At 44.0% G+C, this 23,975-nt stretch overlaps 1 protein-coding gene across 4 annotated transcripts in view; it reads right to left on the reverse strand.

Moving 5' to 3' along the window:
* The window catches only part of USP48 (ubiquitin specific peptidase 48), a 74,044-nt gene extending 56,204 nt beyond the window's left edge, over positions 1-17,840 (reverse strand). For 2 of the 4 annotated variants that reach the window (XM_043909127.1, XM_043909128.1), the window contains exon 1: positions 17,457-17,840. In XM_043909127.1, coding sequence (XP_043765062.1) covers positions 17,457-17,590 — 134 coding nt within the window. In that variant the 5' untranslated portion in view covers positions 17,591-17,840. The remainder of the gene's footprint in view (positions 1-17,456) is intronic. The other 2 variants (XM_043909129.1, XM_043909126.1) reach the window with 1 other exon arrangement.
* Positions 17,841-23,975: the final 6,135 nt, after the last annotated feature.

Consider the following 23,975-nt stretch of genomic DNA (forward strand, 5'->3'; position numbering starts at 1 on the left):
ATCCTGTTTGTACCAATTTTCTTATAGTAGGAAAATAGCTTGCTCTTCTTTTTATCGGAGTATAGGAGACAGATTAAGGAGCCTGAGACACATGTGTGACATAGGTACACATGTTTACCTGTTTGATGTGTTTACATCAACCCTAGCCGGTTGACTCAAATTTTTATAGCTTACTAGGATCCTAGAAAGCACCTGGATTTGCTAACGCTGGCTTAAACATCAAATTTTTCAAGGTCACAAGTAGTTCTGATTTAACCTAGGTAGAATAACACCACTCATCTTCCCTGAAACAGTACATTCTTACAACTCTATAACTATACCCAGTTATCCTTCTTCCCAGAAATCCTTCATTTTGCTTACAGGGGCATCTGGGAAAACAGAATCACAAAAACAAAGCATGAAGAGCAGTCACTCGGTCTCCCTTGGCTCTTTCCCACTCTACTGTCTCATTTACTTACATATTAGTTGGCTTCAAGACTAGGTTTTTGTTTTGTGTGGTGCATGCCTATCACTCCATGTGCCTAGTTTCTTCAGCTCCCCCCACCTTCTCATTTTTTTTTTTTAATTTGGAGCTAACTGTTCCTTCATTCTTCTGGTTCTAGCAAGAGTTGCAGAGACACAGCTCCCATCCAGAACCCAAAAACAACCTCACAAAATATTTAAAAGAAGAATTGAGAGAAGGACAAAAACAAAACAATCCCTCTTCAGTGGCAGGCCTTATGGGATGCATCGGACTGCGGAAGCTTAGTTGTCCCAACATTAAGAAGGAAATCAACATGCTGATTTGCATGAGAAATAGGTGAAAGAGGTTCCCAATTCCCTCCTTAGCTCTTTAGCCCAAATGTTTCCCGGCTCTGTCGCTAAGTCATGTCAAACTCTTTGTGACCCCATGGACAGCAGCAAGTCAGGCTTCCTTGTCCTTCACCATCTCCTAGAGTCTGCGCAAGCTCATGAATATTGAGTCGGTGATGCCATCCAACCATCTCATCCTCTGTTGTCCACTTCTCCTCCCGCCTTCAGTCTTTCCCAGCATCAGGGTCTTTTCCAATGAGTCAGTTCTTTGCATGAGGTGGCCAAAGTACTGGCGCTTCAGCTTCAGCATCAGCCCTTCCAATGAATATTCAGGGTTGATTTCCTTCAGGATTGATCTCCATGCAGTCCAAGGGACTCTCAAGATGTCTCCTCCAGCTCCACAGTTCGAAAGCATCAATTCTTCGGTGCTCAGCCTTCTTTATGCTCTAACTCTCACATGCATACATGACTACTGGAAAAACCATAGCTTTGACTAGACCGATCTTTGTCAGCAAAGTGATAGCTCTGTTTTTTAATATGCTGTCTAGGTTCGTCATAGCTTTTTCTCCAAGGGCCAAGTGTCTTTAAAGGCTACAGTCACCGTCTTCAGTGATTTTGGAATGCAAGAAAATAAAGTCTGTCACTGTTTCCCTTTTTTCCCCACCTATTTGCCATGAAGTGATGGGACCAGATGCCATCATCTTGGTTTTTTGAATGTTGAGTTTTAAGCTAGCTTTTCCACTCTCTTTCACTTTCATTATGAGGCTCTTTACTTCTTCACTTTCTGCCATAAGGGTGGTGTCACCTGCAGGTTATTGATATTTCTCCCAGCAGTCTTGATTCCAGCTTGTGCTTTATCCAGCCCCACATTTCACATAATGTACTCTGCACATAAGTTAAACAAGCAGGGTGACAATACCCAACCTTGACGTACTCCTTTCCCAATTTGGAACCAGACCGTTGTTCCATGTCTGGTTCTAAGTGTTGCTTCTTGACCTGCATACAGATTTCTCAGGAGACAGGTAAGGTGGTCTGGTATTCCCATCTATTTAAAAATTTCCCAGTTTGTTGTGATCCACACAGTAAAAGGCTTTAGCATAGTCAATGAAGCAGAAATAAACGTTTTTCTTGCTTTTCTATGATCCAGCAGATGTTGGCAATCTAAGCTCTGGTTCCCCTGCCTCTTCTAAATCCAGCTTGTACATCTGGAAGTTCTCGGTTCACATACTGTTGAAGTCTAGCTTGAAGGACTTTGAGCACTACCTTGCTAGCATGTGAAAGGAGTGCAATTGTACAGTAGCTCTTTGGCATTGCCTTTCTTTGGGACTGGAATAAAAGCTGACCTTTTCCAGTCCTGTGGCCACTGCTGAGTTTTCCAAATTTGCTGGCATACTGACTGCAACATTTAATATCATCTCTAAGGATGTAAAATAACTCAGCTGGAATTCTATCACCTCCATCAGCTTTGTTCTGCCCTAGCCTTGATTTATTTGTTTAAATCTTTCCTGAATTAAAATAAACACCTCCTTAGATTTAACTGAGGCACTTCCCTTACATGACGTGGTTAGTTTTAAGTTTCCGTCACCTGTGTCTAGAAGCCCTAACAAATACAGACTGACTAAATAAAGCTTTTTCTGTTATTAACTCCACAAGCCAATGATCCATTTCAGTCTGACAGACCCCCTGGTTCTTTTTTTTTAAAGCAAGCACATCACGCAGCTTGCAGGATCTTAGTTCCCCCACCAGGGGTTGAACCTAGGACCACAGCAGTACAAATGAGTCCTAACCACTGGACCACCAGGGAACTCCCAAATCTCCCAATTCTTAAAAAGAGCTTCCTCTAAGCTTTCCTTTAAGAACAGTTAACAAACACAGGGGGAAACATCTCAGCTCTGGAAAAATGCAAACTTAAAACAGCCATGAAAAATGTCTTCACTTACAGAATTAGCAAAAAAAAAAAAAAAAAAAGAATGTTGATGAATCAGGGTAAAGTGAGAGTCACTACCCATCTTGGTTAAACATGAGAAATCTTGAGAAAATATCGCAAAATGTTAGATGACACCAACATTTTGTTTCAATACTTGCAGGCACATGTCCACAGAATGTCTGAGACTGCGGCAATGAAACAAAATGAAGAATTGTAATGGCTACTTTCTTCCTGGGGCTATGGATACAAGAACAGGAAGTGGCCGCAGCAGTAGGCAGGCTCCCCAAATGTCTGGGCTGGTACCCCAAGCAACTGTGACATCCCCTGCTGAGGTTTAGACCAGTAAACACTTTGGCAGCAACGTAAATGAGGGACTGAAGCTGAACAAAGAAACACAACAATTTTCCTGGTGAGAGATGAAGTCCTAAATCTATTTTTGGTGGCAAAGCAAGCAAGGGAAGAAAGCTGAATTCAAGCATAGCAATGCAAGGCAATCAACAGGACTTGGGAACAGATTAGATGGTGCAAGCAAGAAGGAAAAGGAGACATCTGTAGTGATGTCCAAAACTGTAAAAAAAGGCAACAATTTCTCACAAGTCAAACTGTCTATGGGGGATAGTTAGTGAGTTTGGGATAGACATGTACAAACTGCGACAGTCAAAACGGATAACCAAGGATCTACTGTTCAGCACAGGGAACTCTGCTCATTATGTGGAAAGCCTAGATGGGAGGGGAGTTAGGAGGAGAACGGACACATGGACATGTATGGTTGAACGTATACATGTATAATATACACGAGACTCCAATGCTCTGGCCACCTGATGCAAAGAGCTGACTCATTTGAAAAGACCCTGATGCTGGGAAAGATTGAGGGCAGGAGGAGAGGGGACGACAGAGGATGAGATGGGTGGATGGCATCACCGACTCAATGGACGTGGGTTTGGGTCAACTCCGGGAGTTGGTGGACAGGGAGGCCTGGCGTGCTGCGGTTCATGGGGTCGCAAAGAGTAGACCTGACTGAGCAACTGACTGATACAGACTGATACATGTATACGTATCCCTTTGCTGTCTACCTGAAACTATTACAGTATTTTTAATTGGCTATATCTCAATACAAAATAAAAAGTTTAAAAAATAAGTAAAGTTGAGTTATATAATTAAAAAAAAACTGTAAAGTGGTAAAAAAAAAAAAAAAAAAGAAAGTAGGCTAAGAATCTAAGGGTACAAATGATTTAAGCTCCTTCTACACTCACCACAGGTTAAGAGTAGTAGTTTTGGTTCTGTTTTCACAGATCTCCGACGATCTGTCATTTAGAAGTATACCTTTCAGCATAGTGGACAGAAATCAACAGTCAATGAACACACAGTTGCTGTGCAGTTCAAAGAAAATTTATTATCTGAATGGGAGTGGAGGGTGGAGATCTTACTCTCTGCGCGATCACTTAAAGAGTTAGTATTGCTTTGTTTTTCTCCCTCAACACCTTTTAGTTTCTTGGCTCTCTGGCTTCGTTTCACACCCAGCCCAGGGAGAAATCAATAAAGAATGGCAACAAGCCAACTGTGCTTCTGGGGAAGACCCCTGACCTTACTAAAGCTTTGCCGAATGCAGCACCAGATTCTGGAAAGTGATTTGTGTGTGTGTGTGTAGATATACACACACAGGCAGAGAACAGGTTAGACGAATATTACTGAAATGGTTCCAATAATAACCACTGACTGACTGAACTGTCCTTGAAAATTTCAAACTGTCTCTAACTGTGAATGTCACCACTCTTACCAGAATGGTGGTTGCTTAGGATAGTTAGGTCCAGGAACTCAACTAGTCCCAACATTCTTGTCCCTCTATCATTTTATTTCATAATCATAAACCAGTCTCTCGCCAGATGTCAACAAGGAAGGAGGAATTCAGAAGCCTCCCCATCTTTTGACAGGTGGGGGAGGGAGAGGCTGCAGCAGGTCACTGCCTACCTTCAAGCCCTTTCCAGAACTTTGGTGGCTGACTCAACATTCCCTGGCTCCTCTTGTCCTATGTGCTAGTCGAAAGACGACAAAACCAACCCCCTGCCATGATTCTGCTGAGAGAAAAAGGTCTCCATTTCCTCATTTATAAAACAAGGGGGATGGGGTTAGGTGAACACTAGAATTTCTGATCTTTTTAATTTGGATCCCTTTAGAAGCCCATGTTTATAAAAACACCTAAGTACATGAGACAGTAAGACCATTCTGCCCTTTCTGCCTCTAGCCAGAAGCAGAAGATGATGAAAACAAGGGCGGAAGTGGTACTGGGTAAGAGGTAGTGGCTGTGATCAGTCTGGGTGATCTGTGCTCAGTGTGCTGCTGCGGGGACCGTTTCAAGCTGCTATCAATCAATATGACCAGCATCAGTTTTCCACAAGACATGTCACAGTGCAGAGTGAAAGTCAACAGTGTCCCTTTGTAACCAAAACCTATCATCTTCTAAAGGAAACTAGACTCTACAGGTTCACACATTCTGTCAAGTTGATATGCTCAGATAAGAATTACAGGACCCGAGGAGATACCAAAATAAAAGACAAAGTCCCAGGCACCAAAGAAGCGCTCACAAGTCATGATGCAACAGCGAGGTGAAAGTTCAGCTTCAGAGAAGCAATGCCGTGCTGGCATTAAGCACAGGCCGCTCATCGGGAACCTCACAGGAGGGGACTGCTGCCAAGCTGGGCGTCTCCAAGGGCACACAGGAGCTCACTACACGTGAGAGGAGAAGCAGAGAGCCCTCCAGGCCCAGGAGAGCCTGTGGAGAGAGGCTAGAGAGGCGAGACCCGCGGAGGCTGACGAGGAAGTCTTCCTGCGGGTGCAGCTCACCACAGCTGGAGGCTCTGGGGAGAGGGTCTTGGAAAGCCGGGAGGCTGCAGAGAAGCAGCGGCTAGATCAGATCACAGAAGCCCTCAAACACTATGCATGGCAAGAACTCGGACTTTATTCCGGAAGCAACAAGGAGCCAATACACAATTTTACGAAGAAAAAGAACTGGACTGGAACCTTAGAAAGATCCTCTAAGTGGATACATGTATATGTATGGTTAAGTCCCTTCACTGTTCACCTGAAACTATCAGAGCATTGTAAATTAGTTACACCCCAAAAATAAAAAGCTCAACAGGAAAATAAAAAAAGAAAGAAAATAAAAAGACCAAGGCATTACCAGGCATTTAACAAAAAAAATAAAAAAGGTTCTCTAATTACCCTTCTCAAGCAAGGTGGCTTATCAGAATCATCTGAAGATTTCACAAGTTTTGCTTTCCCAATCATTGCCATTCTCACAAAGTTCCTCCTATTTTTACTAAGTCTTAAGCTTCTAATTTTTTGTTTTAAAGGGGAAATGTTCAAAGTCTAAATCTTGGCTCTTGGCGGGGGGCAGCAGTGAAACAGAGAAACAACATGGATGCTGTAACTAAGAGATGAGAAACAAGACCTGACACGTAGGAGAGAGTGGCCGACGTGAGTCCAGGTCAACAGTCCTCGGCACTGCTTATTTTTGTGGCGAGGGGAAAGAAGGAACCGGGTTGGACATATGTGGCTTCATTTAAAATATCTGTTAAAGGAAGGATGGGAACCACGGATTGCTTTCAGAATATTCACATCTGGAAATTCATTAAGTCTAGTGGCTCAGACGGTAAAGCGTCTGCCTATAATGCGGGACACCCGAGTTCATTCCCTGCGTTGGGAAGATCTCTTGGAGAAGGCAACCCACTCCAGTATTCTTGCCTGGAAAATGCCATGGACAGAGGAGGCTGGTAGGCTACAGTTCATGGGGTCACAAAGAGTCGGACATGACTGAGCAACTTCACTTTCACATTCACCTAACAACCTGATTTTATTTGAAATTCTGAATTCTGACCAAAAGGACGTAAGAGAAAGTAAACACACAGCAGAGAGGACACACGAGGCATCAGGATCCCAGCAAAGCCTCGTTCGTACATGCAGCCACTGCCCCGAAGCAGGCTTACCAGCCCCGTGGCTGCTCTATTTCACGAGAAAGAGTCCCAAGGTTAGATCATTTGACACCAGAAAGGCTTCTCTTACCCTTCATCTAAAGGTTTACAATTTTTTAAGGCTGGTGCTGGCTTTCCAGGTGGCGCTAGTGATAAAGAACCCACCGGCCAGTGCAGGAGACGTAAGAGATACAGGTTCAATCCCTGGGTCGGGAAGAGCCCCGGGAGAAGGGCATGGCAACCCACTCCAGAATTCTTGCCTGAGAATCCCATGGACAGAGGAGCCTGGTGGGCCACAATCCACAGGGACACAAAGAGTCGGACAAGATTAAGCACACACGGAAGGCAAGTTTAAAAAACTCCCCAAAGCAAAGTAACTATTAAGACAATATTAGTAAGTCCTCTACTAGAAAAGAAAACAAAAAAAGAATACAGCTCAGTGCCCAAGCAGCCTTTCAAAGGTCACCATAGAGCACCCCACCAGACCCCTAAGGAGAGCCCCTCCTCCTTCCACCAGCACAATTTCAAAGAAAGAAACAAACAGACCAAACTTCATCTACTCCTGCTTGGTTTACTTTCTTTCTTTTTTTGTTTTAAGCATTTTATGACATACTTCTCAAACTCAGCCATGGAGTAAACATAGTACATCTTCATCTTCATGGATTATAAATTGTCCAAAAAAAAAAAAATTAGAAGATTTTTTTAAATTAAGTCAAGCAGACAAATTATGGAATAGAACACAAATTTAAAAGCCAAAACAAAACAACTCCTAAAAAGAACAGTCAGGAAGGATTAAGTCCTACAAGATACTGAATCAGTATTACCCAGTTTACTGAATCAGTTTACCCAAACTAAAACAATGTAATAAAATAAAAAGTTCAGAAACAGACCCAAATACACTAGGTAACTTAGCATGCAACAAAGGTATCCAAATCAGTGGAGTAAAAACATAACCTTTAATAAATTGGGATGGGGCAACCAGGCAGCTACCTGCAAAAAGATACAGTTGGATTCATTTCACAATATCACTTCAGTACAAATTCCAAGTGGATCAAAGATTTAAACATTTAATTAAAACCACAATAACATTAAAAAAAATCAGCAAATTTCTTTTAATCACTGGTATGAAAGAGAACTGAGTCGATGACTCAACGTTTAGAAGTCACAAAAGATCCATTAATGTAATCTCATAAAAACTTTGTGCATGGCAAACCAATCCATAAGTCAAAAGACAATGGTACAGGCACTTCTCTGGTGGCCCGGTGGTTAAGACCCTGCTTCCACTGCAGGAGGCACTGGTTCAATCCCTGGTAAGGGAAGCTCCACATGCCTCATGGCACAGTCACAAGAGGAAAAAAAAACAATGATACAAATAAAAAAGACTTACAACTCATGTCACAGAAATAATCTCTTAATACATAAAGAACTCCTGCTGGACTTCCCTGGTGATCCAGTGGATAGGAATCCTGCCGATGCAGGGGACATGGGTTCGATCCCTGGTCCAGGATGATTGCACGTGCCAAGGAGTAACTAATCCCGAGAGCCACAACTGCTGAGCATGTGTGCTCCAGAGTCTGAGCCGTCGCCATCAGAGGCCTGCACACCCCCAACCAGAGAGCAGCTCCCACTTGTCACAACTAGAGAACATCCGCGCACAGCACACTGAGAAGGCTCCGTGCAGGAAAGAATACAGTTAAAAATGTAAGTATTTTAAAGAATTCCTACAAACTGATGAGGACTAATAACCCAAAATAAAAATGGGCAAAGGGCACAAGAGGCTGTTGCAAGAGGCATACAAATGGCCCTTAAGCATAAAAAGTTGTCATACAGGGAATGCAAAATGCAGCTAGACAGACACCTTGAGTGTTAACCTATAGTGCAGTTTGCCAAGTAACCCTCTGCTAGATACTTTCTGGACTGGCAGAACCAATGAAATAAGTTCTGGCCAATGAGTTGTGAACAGAAACATTGAATGTAGGAACTTCCCTGGCATTCCAGTGGTTATTAAGAATCCATCTTGCAGTGCAGGGGGCTCTGGTTTGATCCCTGGTCAAGGAACTAAGATCCCTCATGCGTGTGTATGAAATAACACAATGGAATTATGCAAATGACTAAGAATGAACATCCTGCTGCTACTCACAATGTGAATGAATCTCACAGTGCTGAGCCAAAGAGGCCAGACACAGAGGAAATACAATGTAAAATTAATTGTATACAAAGTTCAAAACAAGGTAGATAATCTGTGGTGTTTGAAGTTTTAAGTTTACTATTTATTTTAATCTTGGCCATGCTGGGTCTTCGGTTCTGTGGAGGCCTTTCTCTAGTTGCGGTATCAGGGCTTCTCACTGCAGCATGTGGGATCTTCCCGGACCAGGGATCAGGCCCGTGTCCCCCGCCCTGGTAAGCAGATTCTTAACCACTGGACCACCAACACTCCCTGCCATGCAAGCGCAGGATCTCAACCACTGGGCCACTAGATAAGCCCCCCCGGCAACATTTTAATCTTGCTGTTGGATACAAGATATGTATGTTCCCTGTGTGATAATTCACCCGGTGTAAATCTCATGACTTTGTTCGCTTTTCTGTACATAAAATATAAATTTTAGTTGAATAAGAATCACTAGAAAAATCCCGGACTCTTTTTAGGCTGCGTCAGGTCTCTGCGGCACGCAGGGCCGTCTGGCTACCTCGTGGGCACTCTAGTTCCCTGGTCAGGGGTGGAACCTGGGCCCCCTCCATGGGGCGCTCAGTCTTAAAACACTAGACCACCGGGGAAGTCCTCACAGAGAAATGTAAGAAGGATCCTGCCTTATCTGATATTTAAAAAATACTGGCAAGTAACTGGAACTGTTATCCTAGTCCAGGGATATTCAGTAGAATCAGTGGAAGGGAACAGGGCCAGGAAATAAACCCAAATACGTAGAGTAATTTGTCATATAATAAAAGTGACCTCTTGGGTCCTCTGGTGGTCCACTGGGTAAGACTCAGTGCTTCCACTGAAGGGGCATGAGTTCTACCTCTGGCTGGGGAATCAAGCCAGATGCCCTGTGGCAGGACCACTAAGTAAATAAATAAAGATGGCCTCTCAACTAGTGGTGGTGAAGACTAGATTATTCAGTAAATGGTTTAAGAAAATTGAGTGCCCATTTGGTAAAAAGCAAAAATAAAGATGGATCCGTGCCTCATTCTGAATCAAAAGGGAAAAAAACCCACAAAGTTAAAAAAAAAAAAACAAACTGTGTCATCTGGTAGTTAAGAGTATGCCTTGCAGTGCAGAAGACACGGGTTTGATCCCAGTTAGGGAAGTAAGATCCCATGTGCAGCAGAGCAACTAAGCTACACGCCACAACTACCGAGTCAAGCACTCTGGAGATCCAAAGCCACAACCGCAGAGTCCATCCGCTACCACGATAAGGTCCTCAAAACACAATGCTTTACAATCCTGAGAGCCACAGCTAAGATCTGAGGCACCTTTTTTTTAACTGGGAGGACTTGCCTGGTGGTCCAGTGGCTAAGAATCCATCTGCTAATGCAGAGGGCAGGGGCTCGACCCCTGGCCCAGGAAGATCCCACATGCCATGGGGCAACTCAACCCATGTGCCACAAGCCAGAAGTACTTAAGCCTGCAAGCCCTAGAGTTCCACAAGAAGCCACAGCAAGGAGAAGTCCCACACTGCAAAAAGAGGAGCCCCCGCTAACCACCAACTACAGAAAAGCCCATATAGCAACAAAGACCCAGTACAGCAAAGATAAATTAATAAAAACTTAAAACTTTCTAGTTGTAGTGCTAGTCATAACTGGAAAAAAAAAAAAAACAAAACCGATCCAGGACTCTAAAAGGACATTGCTGAGGTCCATCTTCAATTGGAGGATGAGGAAATTAAAAGCTTTAGAAGAGGTTCTGGAGACCTGCAGTGGCAACTAGAGAAAACCCTTACAGCAAGAGAGATCCAGCACAGCCAAAGATAAATGTGTCAGTTAAAACTTATAGAAAACAAGAGAACTGGCTAAATTATAACACATCTCTCTCTACACAGTGAAATAGCACACCGCTATTAAAGACAATAAGGCAGATCTATACGGACCAATAAATACAGAAAAAGACAACCCATCAAATAAAAACTTGCAAAAGTATATTATGTGACACCTGTCTCGTTTTTTTTTGAAAGTAACAATTATGTTGTTTATAGCTTTCTTATCTCTAAAATAAATGGCAAATGAAGGAATTTTAACCTCTGTTGGCTTTATTTCAGAGCCACCCTTGACCACAGCAGATGCCAGGAAAAAAAAAAATTTTTTGAATAAAGAATGACTACTCTGCATGGCATATAATATTTGTTGAATTTAACAGATACACAGAAAGAAAATTTAAAAATTCAAACAACAGCTGAGCCTGAGATTAAGGAGAGGTTTCTCACTTTCATTCAAACCTTGGTTATTCTAAGCAATCCTGCAAGTGTTAGTGCAGAACAGCAGAAAGACACGTAATGAACAAAACCCCACAAAGACACAGGTTTCACAGAACACAAAATCCTTACTAAACAAGGAACATGCATTACATTGGAAATTTTTAAAGTTGGGTTAGGCAGTGAAAGTACATCATGCAATGAGAATATAACTGACACAGTGCAGGGCCCTGTTGGGCTCCTGGGGACAAGGTCTTTCTGCGCCCCCCATTTCTTTGACTCCAGGAAACAGCCTTCCTTCCGTCTCCTTGACCTTCCCTGAGTTGTGAAGGGCAGATTGGAGCAGTCGTTAATTAGGGAATGGCAACCCACTCCAGTATCCTTGCCTGTGAAATCTGCAGTCCATGGGATGCAAAGAGTCGGGCACTGAGTGACTAACACTTACTAATTTGGGATGGGCGGGGCTGTGAGAGAAATAGTCAAGAGCAGCCTTGGGGCAAGGTCCTTCAAGAGCAGCCTTGGGGCAAGGTCCTATGTATCAATGGATACACACAACAATACCTTCAAGTTATCTTGCAGAGCCCCAAAGCCCCTCCAGGGGGGAGAAGCTACCAAATAACTTTGATATACTGCCCACAAGGCTTCCCAGGTGGAGCAGTGGTAAACAATTCACCTGCCAACACTGGAGAGAAAAAGATGAGAGGATTCCATCCTTGGGTGGGGAAGATCCCCTTGGAGTAGGAAATGGCAACCCACTCCAGTATTCTTGCCTGGAAAATTCCATGGACAGAGGAGACTGGTGGGCTACAGTCCATGGGGCCACAGAGTCAGACACAACTAAGCAGATATGCATGCTGCCCACAAGCATGCAGACCCCAGATCATATGGACCTAAAGAGTGACTCCTCCTTACCTTACCAATAACCCCTCAGAAGACTGTCCACAAGGTGAGCACACCCTTTTTGAATAATTACTATAAAACTTCTCACTATCTTCCCCAAGAATTGGACTATAAAGACTTGACTGTATGAGTTTAATTATGTGAGAGTCAGACTATAAAGAAAGTTGAGCACCAAAGAATTGATGCTTTTGACCTGTGGTGTTGGAGAAGACTCTTGAGAGTCCCTTGGACTGCAAGGAGATCCAACCAGTCCATCCTAAAGGAGATCAGTCCTGAATATTCACTGGAAGGACTGATGCTGAAGCTGAAACTCCAATCCTTTGGCCACCTGATGTGAAGAGCTGACTCACTGGAAAAAGACCCTGATTCTGGAAGGGACTGAAGGCAGAAGGAGAAGGGGACGACAGAGGACGAGATCCTTAAGACACAATGCTTTAAGATCCCTAGAGCCACAACTAAGATCCAGCATCACTGACTCGATGGACCTGAGTTTGAGCAAGCTCTGGGAGCTGGTGATGGACAGGGAAGCCTGGTGCGCTGCAGTTCATGAGGTCACAAAGAGTCGGATGCGACTGAGCGACTGAACTGGCCTGATCTTCCCAAGTTGGGACACGAGGTTCTGACGGCATTAGCCTGCTGTGGCCCCCTTTGCCTGGCAAAATAATAAAGCGATTCTTTCCTACTTCACCCAAAACTGCCTCCGAAATTCAATTTGGCACTGGTTTACAGAGAGCTGAGCTTTTAGCAACAAAACAACTGATCATCTTGGGTCAGTAACTGATAAAACTGTATGGGATTGTGGGATGTCATTATATCATCTCTCTCTCTCTTTTTTTCCCCACATCACATGGCATAGGGATCTTAGTTCTCTGACCAGGGATTGAATCCACGCCCTCTACAGAGCAAAAATGGAGTCTTAACCACTGTAACACCAGGGAAATCCTACTTCAGTGTATGTTTAAATTTGCCATAATTAAATTTGCCCTGACCTCTTCTGAGGATAAGGGACAGGTTAGCAAGGCAAACGTGGTAAAGTGAGAGAGGAAGTGCACCAACAGAGAAAGGGTATCACTGGGACATCAAAGAGGAAAGGCTCAGTAGAAGCCTGAGCATTGGATCCAACAGTCCTCATGAGGGGTTTAGCCTGGAGCCAGGGGAAGTCACTTCAGTGTCTGTAAACTGGCCTAACAAGGAATCCCTGGCCGTTAGTGGTTTGGACTCAGGGCTTTCAGTGCAGGGACCCAGGTTCCATCCCTCCCGGACGTGGGAACTAAGATCCCACTAGCCATGAAGCACAGACAAATAAGGGGCGTAACACTGACTTTCTTGAATGCATTACATCTCTGAAATGTTTTGGTTTCTCTGATGAAAACAAAACAGACGTTACACTCCTATATACAACTATGAAGTGTAAGTTCCAATTTTAAAAATTCAAATCAAGATCTCAACTGTCACCAAAAGGAATTAACATGACACCATATTCCACCTATCAGATGAAAAAGTATGACTAACATATTGTGTTGATTATGGAAACAACACATTCTTACACACTGGTAGTAGAAATGTAAAGTGAAACCAACACTCTAATGGGAAATCTAGCAAAATGGGTCAAAATGAAAACTGCATATCCCTTACCAAACAATTTTACTGCACGGAACCTGAAAGTGAAAGCGTTAAGTCACTCAGTCCTCTCTGACTCTGAGACCCCTGTAGCCCGCCAGGCTCCTCTGTCCATGCAATTCTCCAGGCAAGAATACTGGAGTGGGTTGCCATTTCCTACTCCAAGGGATCTTCATGACCCAGGGATCGGACCCAGGTTTCCTGCACTGCAGGCAGATTCACTGTCTGAGCCACAGGGGAAACCACGGGAAAGGGACTTACCTGACTACAATCCTCACTGGTTTTAAAAAGATTTGCAGAATTCTTTGTACATAAGATTTAGTATAGATTGCTTTCATGCTGTGATTGTACTAAGTAGTTTCAGAAAGTAAATAGTTCTGAGTCATCTTGTCTTTGCCTGTGGCTACACACTTCTTCAGCTCTGGCATCTCATTAAAAATTTTTCTGTAAAGTATTTAAAAGATACTGATAATATCTTACAATTAATTATTTAATCTCATCTTAAGAGTCAGAAGAAATGCTTAAACAAAAGGGTAAGAGAAATCTTTCTGATTTTTAAATAAAAACTGCTTGGACTTCAGATCAGGCTGGTTTCAAAAGTACTAGTGACCAAAACAAAAGATAAATAAAACTACTGTGTTGCTATTGTCGTTTAGGAGCTAAGTCGTGTCTGACTGTTTGTGACCCCATGGACTGTAGCCCACCAGGCTCCTCTGTCCATGCAATTCTCCAGGCAAGAATACTGGAGTGGGTTGCCACTTCCTTCTCCAGTGGACCTTCCCGGCCCAAGGACTGAACCCACCTCCTCCCTGGCAGGCCGATTCTTTAGCACTGAGCCACCAGGGAGCCCCAGAATTAATGGTTCATTAAAGCAAAAGCTTTTTTGTTGCAAAGGGTACTAATTACAAAGGGAAATAGAGAACCTACAGAATGAGAAAATATTTGCAAATACATGGGACTTATATTGAAAATATATGAAGAACTCTAACTCAAAAGTAAAGACAATCTAATTTTAAAACTGGGCAAGGGATGTGAAAAGAACTCTCCAAAGATCTACAAATGGTCGATAAGCACAGGAAAAGATGTTCAACCTTATTAGTCATCAGGAAAATGCAAATTAAAACCATTAATGAGATACCAATTCACATCCACTAGGATGGCTATAAGAAAAAAAGAAACAAATGTGAGGATGCGAAGAAATTGAAACTGTTGTACATTATATGCAAACTACTGCAGCCGCTTTGGAAAACAATTAGTTCCTCAAAATGTTAAACATAGTTATTAAATGACCCAGCAATTCCACTCCTAGGTAAATACTCAAAGAAACAAAAAATAGGTGTTCCAGCAAAAACTTGTACACAAATATTCATACCAAAGTTATTCACAACAGCCAAAAAGTGGAAACAACCAAAATACCCATCAATTTAACTATACTGTGAGGTGTCAGTTGCCTTGATTCTGGTAATCACTCCATAATATCTATCAAATTATCACGTTGTACACTTTGTTTTTTAAATATTGATTTGGATGCTCCTTGTCTTAGTTGAGGCACATGGGATCTTTAGTCAGGGCATGTGGGATCTAGTTCCCCACCAGGAATCAAACCTGGACTCCCTGCATCGGAAGCATGGAATCTTAGCCACTGGACCACCAGGAAAGTCCCTCATGTTGTACACTTTAAATATGTACAACTGTATCTGTCAATTATCCCTCAATGAAGTTGTGGGAAACTCTTTCAAATCCATCAACTGATGAATAGACAAAATGCGTTATATCCAACAGTGGAATACTATTCAACCACAAAAAGGAATAAAGTACTGACACGTGTTATAACATGGATGACCTTTGAAAACATTATGCTAAGTGAACGCCAGGCAAAAAAAGGCCACGCATTTTATGATTCCACTTACTATAAAATATCCATGGGGAGGGAGGTGGGAGGGGGGATCAGGATGGGGAACACATGTAAATCCATGGCTGATTCTGTACGGCAAAAACCACTACAATACTGTAAAGTAATTAGCCTCCAACTAATAAAAACAAATGAAAAAATAAAAAAATAAAATATCCAGAATAAAGAAATCTATAGAGACAAAAAGATGAGTGCTTGCCAGGGGATGGAGGAAGGGAAAATGGGATGTGACTACTAATGGATATGGAGTTTCCTTTTAGAGTGATAGAAGAAGTCTGGAAGGAGACCATGGTGATGTTTGTACAATACTGTAAGGAAACTTAATGCAGTGGAATTGTATACTTTAAAAACGGTAAATTTCATTGTGCATTTTACATAACTTTTACAATTTTTTGAAATGAAATTAAAAACCGACATATGCTACCACATGGATGGATTCTTGAAAACATCATGCTGTCAAAGAAGTCACTAAAGTTAACACACTGTATGATTCCATTTACATGAAAAGTTTGGAAAAGGCCAATTTAGAGGCAGAAAGTAGATCAGTGATTACTTGCATACTTGCGGTGGGGGAGATGTTTTACAAGCGCCAAACTAATAGATACAGGGCTTTTTTCTGGGGGGGAGGGGAGGTCAGATTGAGTTGCCCTCGGAACAACTTTGTGAATATACAAACAAAAAAACCACTGGATTGTACACTTTAAATGAGTGACGTTATTTAAGAAAAAAACCGCTTGGATATAAACCTTGCTACTGTTGCAGCTTAAAACTCACCTCTGTGACATTCCCCTTATAGTCATCTCAGCCAATTTCTACTCCTTTCTTTCTACTAAAATCAGAACTATTTTAGTGAAAGAATTTCTATTTTTTGGTTACCCTGGAAACTAGGTGGAGAAACTGACTGAAACGTATCTATTATACAGGCTATGTCATTCCAGTACTGCCTGTCGCCCTCCTCGTGAGCCAGACGCCCAGAACTTGGAATTATTCGTTTGCCTTATGGAAGCTCCCTAACTCGTTTCACTTCCCACACTAGTCTTTAAAGCTTCAGATCTGAGACCTTGACTTCCATTCCTCCGGGGTCCTGCCTCGAAATGTAACAACTCCAGAAAGTCTTTACTGAATACTTGCTAAAAGGCTACTGAGCATGCCCATCTTGGCTAAGTCAATTCGACAACACTCCGGAACACAAACTATAGTTCCCGCGTTAAATCGTGGAAAAAACAGCTAAGAATTCGATCTAAAAGGAAAGGCAAAAAAAAGGTTCGAAGGCTAAGCAGAAGTGAAGGAGAACACCAACACAGCTCACACTGTGTACTTGGCAAAACGGTACTGGGTCAGAGACGACCCCTCCCCCCCGGGGGGCGGGCGGAGAGCTTAAAAAAAAAAAAATACTAAATTAGTGAGAGAGGGGATGTCAACTGGTGATGAAGGGTACCGATGACGCAGACTAACTATATATGTTTTCCTAAAGCCGCCCTACCCCAAAAATATGACCCAGCCTTCAGCGCCGACACTAATAACAATGATGAAATGCACTACCAAGTTCCCAGTTTTCTAAAACCAAACGCGGGGCCGCGGCCAGGATGGAACGACCACCAACGTCTGCGAAGCTCTTCAGTTCCTGCTTTCAACCATCCCCACCGCCATCTTCGAGGTAAGAACTCAGAACCTTTTCTGAAGGGCTTCCAGCATCATCACCTCCGTGCACAGCCCTGCAAGGCTGTGCCTTTCCCGGGTCGCCCAGAAGGCGGAGAGGAGGAAGCCCTCCACCGCGTTCTCTCCAAGCCTGAGAGAGGCACGCAATGGGCCGCCGTCTTCCTTCCCCACCCCAACCGGAGCCCCCACCCCCGCCCCCACCACTGCCCCACAGTCTGGTTTTCCAAGGTCCGGCGCGAGGAGGGGCGCGAGGGCCTTTGCGCGGGCCTCACCTGCACACGCCGCGGATGCAGGGCTCCAGCCAGATGCGGTAGGCGGTCTCGATGTGCTCCTGCGACACCTCCTCGGGCCGCACCGTCTCCGCCCAGCGCCAGGCCGCCTTCTCCAGCTGCAGCCGCGGTGCCATGGCCTTGGCCCGGGGAGTGCCTCCTGAGCCCGGCCACCGCTGCCGCCGCCGTCGCCTCCACCGCCGCCCAAATGGGTCCCGCCACCTGCCAGCAATGAGGACCAGGCGGTGCCTCAGCCAGCTGGCCAGTCAATCACCTGTGCGCGCCTGAGCCGCCGAGCCTGCCCGCCCGCGCCCGACCCGCACGACCAGCCGCAAAGCGCCGCCGCCGCCGCCGACACCCGACACCCCCAGCGTCCGCAGACGTTGAGGGTGTACTCCCCGCCGCGGCGTGCGCATGCGCGCGCTCCCAGAAGCCTTTGCGCCGCCCGCGCCCCTCTCTCGCCCCTCTGTCACCCTTCTCTTTCTCGCCTGACGGGCGGAGGAAGGGGAAGCCGCTATTCGAGGCTCTCTCTGGCCACGTCCTCACCGGCGCCACGGGGGAAGCGACGTCTCAGCCCCTCTCCAGGACAACGTCCTGCACACCACTAGTCTCACAAGCCGGCGCCTGGAGGCTTGAAGGCTGCCTGTTCTTGCCCCTCTGGTACTTCGCCTTTAACCGTGAGGGAGTTAGGCGAGAGGCCACTCAAGGCACACCACAGGTCCGGTGGATTATGGGGTGGGACCTGAAACTTGGGTCACCAAAGAAAACCAGGGTCAGCTCTCTGGAAGATTTAAAAACTTGATCTTGGACCGGTTTCTGACTCCCTTTTCCCGAGCCCTCCTGACGTCATGGCACGTTCTGGCCTGCTTCTCAGCGAGAACTGGACTACGTGTCCCGGCATACATTGCGTGCTGCCGCTCCCTTGGGTGCGAGGCATGCTGGGATTCGTAGTCTTGGGAGGAATGGGTTTCCTGTGCCTTGGACTGTGCTGGAGTGCACGCGGGGCCCTGGGCGACGGGGGGCGGGGTTTCTCTGCCATGGAAGGTCTTCCTCGCAGGTGGCCAACCCTCCTCACTGTTGTTATCTCCATATGCTGATTTTGCCCTTCTTTAGGAACATTCCTCTTTATTCCTTTTTAAACCTTCCCATTATTCCATCTCTGCCTCTGGATATAAAGAGGAACCTTATCAGAGTGTTTTGCAAACTGTACAGGATGCTGCCTGAGTAAGAATTTTGAGGACTTTACATTTGAGTAAGAACCCTGGGGCAGGCTAAGCGCTAATTTCTGACTCAATAGCTAGCCAGGTGGGTAACCTTGAACTGGATGCTTTTTTAAATTTTTTTGCCACATTTTGCTGCTGCTGGGATTTTGGTTTCCCCACCAAGGATCCACCCTGTAGAGTGAGCGTGCTGAGTCCTAACCTGGTGGTGGTGGTGGTTGTTCAGTAGCTCAGTCCTGTCAACTCCGCGACCCCATGGACTGCAGCACGCCAGGCCTCCCTGTCCATCACCAGCTCCAGGACTTTACTCAAACTCATGTTCGTTGAGTCGGGTGATGCCATCCAACCATCTCTTCTTCTGTCATCCCCTTCTCCTGCCTTCATTCTTTACCAGCATCAGGGTCTTTCCAGTGAGTCGACTCTTCCCATCAGGTGGGCAAAGTACTGGAGTTTAGTTTCAGCATCACTCCTTCCAATGAATTGACTGGTTGGATCTCCTTGTGGTCCAAGGGACTCTCAATGGTCTTTTCCAACACCACGGTTCAAAAGGATCAAGTCCTAAGCGCTCGCCCTTCTTTATGGTCCAGCTGTCACATCTATACATGACTACTGGAAAAATCAGACCTTTGACTGTACGGCCCTTTGTCAGCAAACTAATGTCTCTGCTTTTTAATATGCTGTCCAGATTGGTCATAGCTTTTCTCCCAAGGATCAAGCATCTTTTAATTTCATGGCTGCAGCTACCATCTGCAGTGATTTTGGAGCCCCCCAATATAAAGTCTGTCACTTTGTATCCCCATCTATTTGCCATGAAGTGATGGGACCAGATGCCATGATCTTCATTTTTTGAATGTTGAGTTTTAAGCCAGCTTTTTCAGTCTCCTCTTTCAGTTTCATCAAGAAAGAACTTATGCTTTCTGCCATAAGGATGGTATCATCTGCATATCTGAGGTTATTGATATTTCTACCAGCAATCTTGTGTCGGGAGAGTGTAATTTCCTTGGTTCTGTCTTACTGAAACAAAGATTTGAAACAGGAGACCAATGTTACAGCACAGTTACAGCTCAGAGTTTTATTTGGCAAACAAAGGATAGTACCCTGTGGAGGTATGAGGGTGGGCCGACCCCAAAAGAGAGGCCTCAACCCATCTTGGCTACCTTTTTTAATACATTTTTGTCTTCCCCACCTCCCCAACCCCACCACCTAGCTTCCCCTATGCAAATTAGGGCTAGCCAGGAAGGGAGCATGTTTGTTTCACCTGAGGTTCTCACTCCAGTCCATGGATATTTCCTTTGTTCCCTTTTTGTAGGCTTCTCCCTTTCTTTGTCTTTTAGCACTTTACCCAGTGCTTCATCCAGCCCAGCATGTCACATGATGTACTCTGCATGAGGTACTTCATACTTAACGACAGAAAGCGAAGAACTAAAGAGCCTCTTGATGAAAGTGAAAGAAGAGAGCGGAAAAATCGGCTTAAAACTCAACATTCAGAAAACTAAGATTATGGCATCTGGTCCCATCACTTCCTGGAAAACAGATGGGGAAATGGTGGAAACTGTAACAGACTTTATTTTTTTGGGCTCCAAAATCACTGCAGATGGTGACTGCAGCCATGAAATTAAACGACGGTTGGTCCTTGGGAGAAAAGCTATAACAAACCTAGACAGCATATTAAAAAGCAGAGACATTACTTTGCCAACAAAGTTCCATCTGGTCAAAGCTTTGGTTTTTCCAGTAGTCATGTATGGATGTGAGAGTTGGACTGTAAAGAAAGCTGAGCGCCAAAGAATTGATGCTTTGGAACTGTGGTGTTGGAGAAGACTCTCCCTTGGACAGCAAGGAGATCTAACCAGTCCATCCTAAAGGAAATCAGTCCTGAATATTCATTGGAAGGACTGATGTTGAAGCTGAAACTGCAATACTTTGGCCACCAGATGCAAAGAATTGACTCATTGGAAAAGACCCTGAAGCTGGGAAAGATTGAAGGCGGGAGTAGAAGGGGGCGACAGAGGATGAGATGGTTGGATGGCATCAACCAACTCTATGGACATGAGTCTGAGTAAGCTCCGGGAGTTGGTGATGGACAGGGAAGCCTGGCATGCTGCACTCCATGGTGTCGCAAAGAGTCGGACACGACTGAGTGGCTGAACTGAACTGAACTGAGCTCTACATAAAAGTTAAATAAGCAGGGTGACGATATACAGCCTTGAGGTACTCCTTTCCCAATTTGTACCAGTCCGTTGTTCCATGTCTAGTTCTAACTATTGCTTCTTAACCTGCATACAGGTTTTTCAGGAGGCAAGTAATGTGCTCTGGTATTCCCATCTCTTTAAGAAATTTCCCAGTTTGTTGTGATCCACACAGTCAAAGGCTTTAGTGTAGTCAGGGAAGCAGAAGTAGATGTTTTTCCAAATTCTCTTGCTTTTTCTATGATCCAGCAGATGTCAGCAATTTGATCGATGCCTCCTCTGCCTTTTCTAAATCCAGCTTGAACCTCTGGAAATTCTCAGTTCACATACTCTTGAAGCCTATCTTGGAGAATTTTGAGCATTACTTTGCTAGCATGTGAAATGTAGTTTGAACATTCTTTGGCATTGCCTTTTTTTGGGATTAGAATGAAAACAGACTTTTTCCAGTCCTGTGGCCACTGCTGAGTTTGCCAAATTTACTGGCATATTGAGTGCAGCACTTTCACAGCATCATCTTTTAGGATTTGAAATAGCTCAACTGGAATTCCATCACTTCCACTAGCTTTGTTCTTAGCGATGCTTCCTAAGGCCCACTTGACTTCACATTCCAGGATATCTGACTCTAGGTGAGTTATATGATATCACACTCTAGGTGTGATAATCACACCATCATGGTTATCTGGGTCATGATTTTTTTTGTATAGTTCTTCTCTGTATTCTTGCCACTTCTTAATATCTTCTGCTTCTGTTAGGTCCATACCATTCCTGTCCTTTATTGAGCCCATCTTTGCATGAAATGTTCCCTTGGTATCTCTAAATTTCTTGAAGAGATCTATAGTCTTTCCCATTCTGTTGTTTTCCTCTATTTCTTTGCATTGATTACCTAGGAAGACTTTCTTATGTCTCCTTGCTATTCTTTGGAACTCTGCATTCAGATGGGTATAGCTTTCATTTTCTACTTTGCTTTTCACTTGTCTTCTTTTCTTAGCTATTTGTAAGGCTTCCTCAGACAACCATTTTGCCCTTTTGCATTTCTTTTTCTTGGGGATGGCTTTGTTCCCCGCCTCCTGTACAGTGTCAGGAACCTTTGTCCATAGTTCTTCAGGCACTCTATCTATCTGATCTAATCCCTTCAACCTGTTTGTCACTTCCACTTTATAATTGTAAGGGATTTCATTTAGGTCATACCTGAATGGCTTAGTGGTTTTCCCTACTTTCTTCAATTTAAGTCTGAATTTTGCAATACAGAGTTCATGATCTGAGCCAAAGTCAGCTCACAGTCTTGTTTTTGCTGACTGTATAGAGCTTCTCCATCTTTTGCTGCAAAGAATATGATTGATCTGATTTCAGTATTGACCATCTGGTGATGTCCATGTGTAGAGTCTCTTGTGTTGTTGGAAGAGGGTGTTTGCTATGACCAGTGTGTTCTCTTGGCAAAACTCTGTTAGCCTTTGCCCTGCTTCATTTTATAATCCAAGACCAAACTTGCCTGTTACTCCAGGTATCTCTTGACTTCCTATTTTTGCTTTCCAGTCCCCTATGATGAAAAGGACAGCCTTTATTTTTGGTGTTAGTTCTAGAAGGTCTTGTAGGTTTTCTTTGAACTGTTCAACTTCATCTTCTTTGGCGTTATTGGTTGGGGCAAAGACTTGAATCACTGTGATATTGAATGGTTTGCCTTGGAAACGAGCAGAGATCATTCTGTTGTTTTTGAAATTGCACCCAAGTATTGCTTTTTGGACTCTCTTGTTGACTGTGAGGGCTACTCTATTTCTTCTAAGGGATTCTTGCTCACAGTAGTAGATATAACGGTCATCTGAATTAAATTCACCCGTTCTGGTCTATTTTAGTTCACTGATTCCTAAAATGTCAACGTTCACTATTGTCATCTCCTATTTAATCACTTCCAATTTACCTTGATTCATGGACCTAACATTCCATTTTCTTATGCAATATTTTTTTTTACAGCATCGGAGTTTACTTTCACCACCAGACACCTCCACAGCTGGGCGTTGTTTCCACTTTGGCTCAGGCTCTTCATTCCTCTGGAGCTATTTCTCCGCTCTTCTCCTGTAGCGTATTGGGCACCTACTGACTTGGGGAGTTCATCTTTCAGTGTCATATCTTTTTGCCTTTTCATACTGTTCATGAGGTTCTTAAGGTAAGAATGGCCTATTGGACTGCCAAGGAATTCTCCAGACTGGATCCTTAATGTGTGCAGTTCTTTATAGACAAATGTTCACTGAAGGAATGATGAAAATAAGATAGGGTCCTTGCACTTGGGCGTGGGTGAGGGAAGAACAGTAGAAACTCAAAGTGAGGTCCCCTTCCTTGGAAGGTTTGGAGTACTTGGGCAACATCTTCCCAGGAGGGATAACTCCTAAACCTACTCTTCATAGATGAATAGAACTTGGCCAGGTTAGAAGAAATGTACCATTCTAGACAAAGGGAACTACAAGGCAGACAAGGACAGAAGAGAGAAACGTCTTGGTATGAGGCCACAACTCTGAGCAGGGGAGGTGAGCCTTTGAGAGACTAACCATGACCTTGCCTCTATCTGAGGGACTCATTGAAGTATTTAAAGCTGGTGCGTGATATAAGGGGGATTTGCATTTTTTGTAACTTCCTCAGTCTAAGTCAAGGACAGAGGCTGAGAAACTACTTGTAAAACTATAGAAGTAAAGAAGCCAGGGATAGTGAATGAATGGGGCAGGGTAATGTGCATGGAATGAGGAGATAATGAATGGGGCAGGGTAATGTGCATGGAATGAGGAGATAAACTTGAAAGATAATTTAGGACAGGAATCGCTCAACATGGTGGGTTGGTCTAAACAAAGCCTGTTGAGCTTTCTGTTATTTGACCTTCAGGGCTAAGTCATGGCCCTTTCCTAGGTGCTCACAGCTCCCCGTGTCATTGCCTCACTTAGCACATGATGAAATTGTGAAGACTATTCACTATGCTGTCACTGCTGTATGCCAGTTTTCTAATTGGGTAAACAAATAAGAGTTTCTACCAAGTGAGATTAAAAAGTACAGAAAAAGAAAGTTTAGAAGGGAGATGATTTCTGTTTTTAATACATTATATTTTAAGTGCATCAGGGACATCCAGGTAGAGA

The sequence above is a fragment of the Cervus elaphus genome, chromosome 8 (assembly GCF_910594005.1).
Source record: "Cervus elaphus chromosome 8, mCerEla1.1, whole genome shotgun sequence".
Classification (NCBI taxonomy): Eukaryota; Metazoa; Chordata; class Mammalia; order Artiodactyla; family Cervidae; genus Cervus; species Cervus elaphus.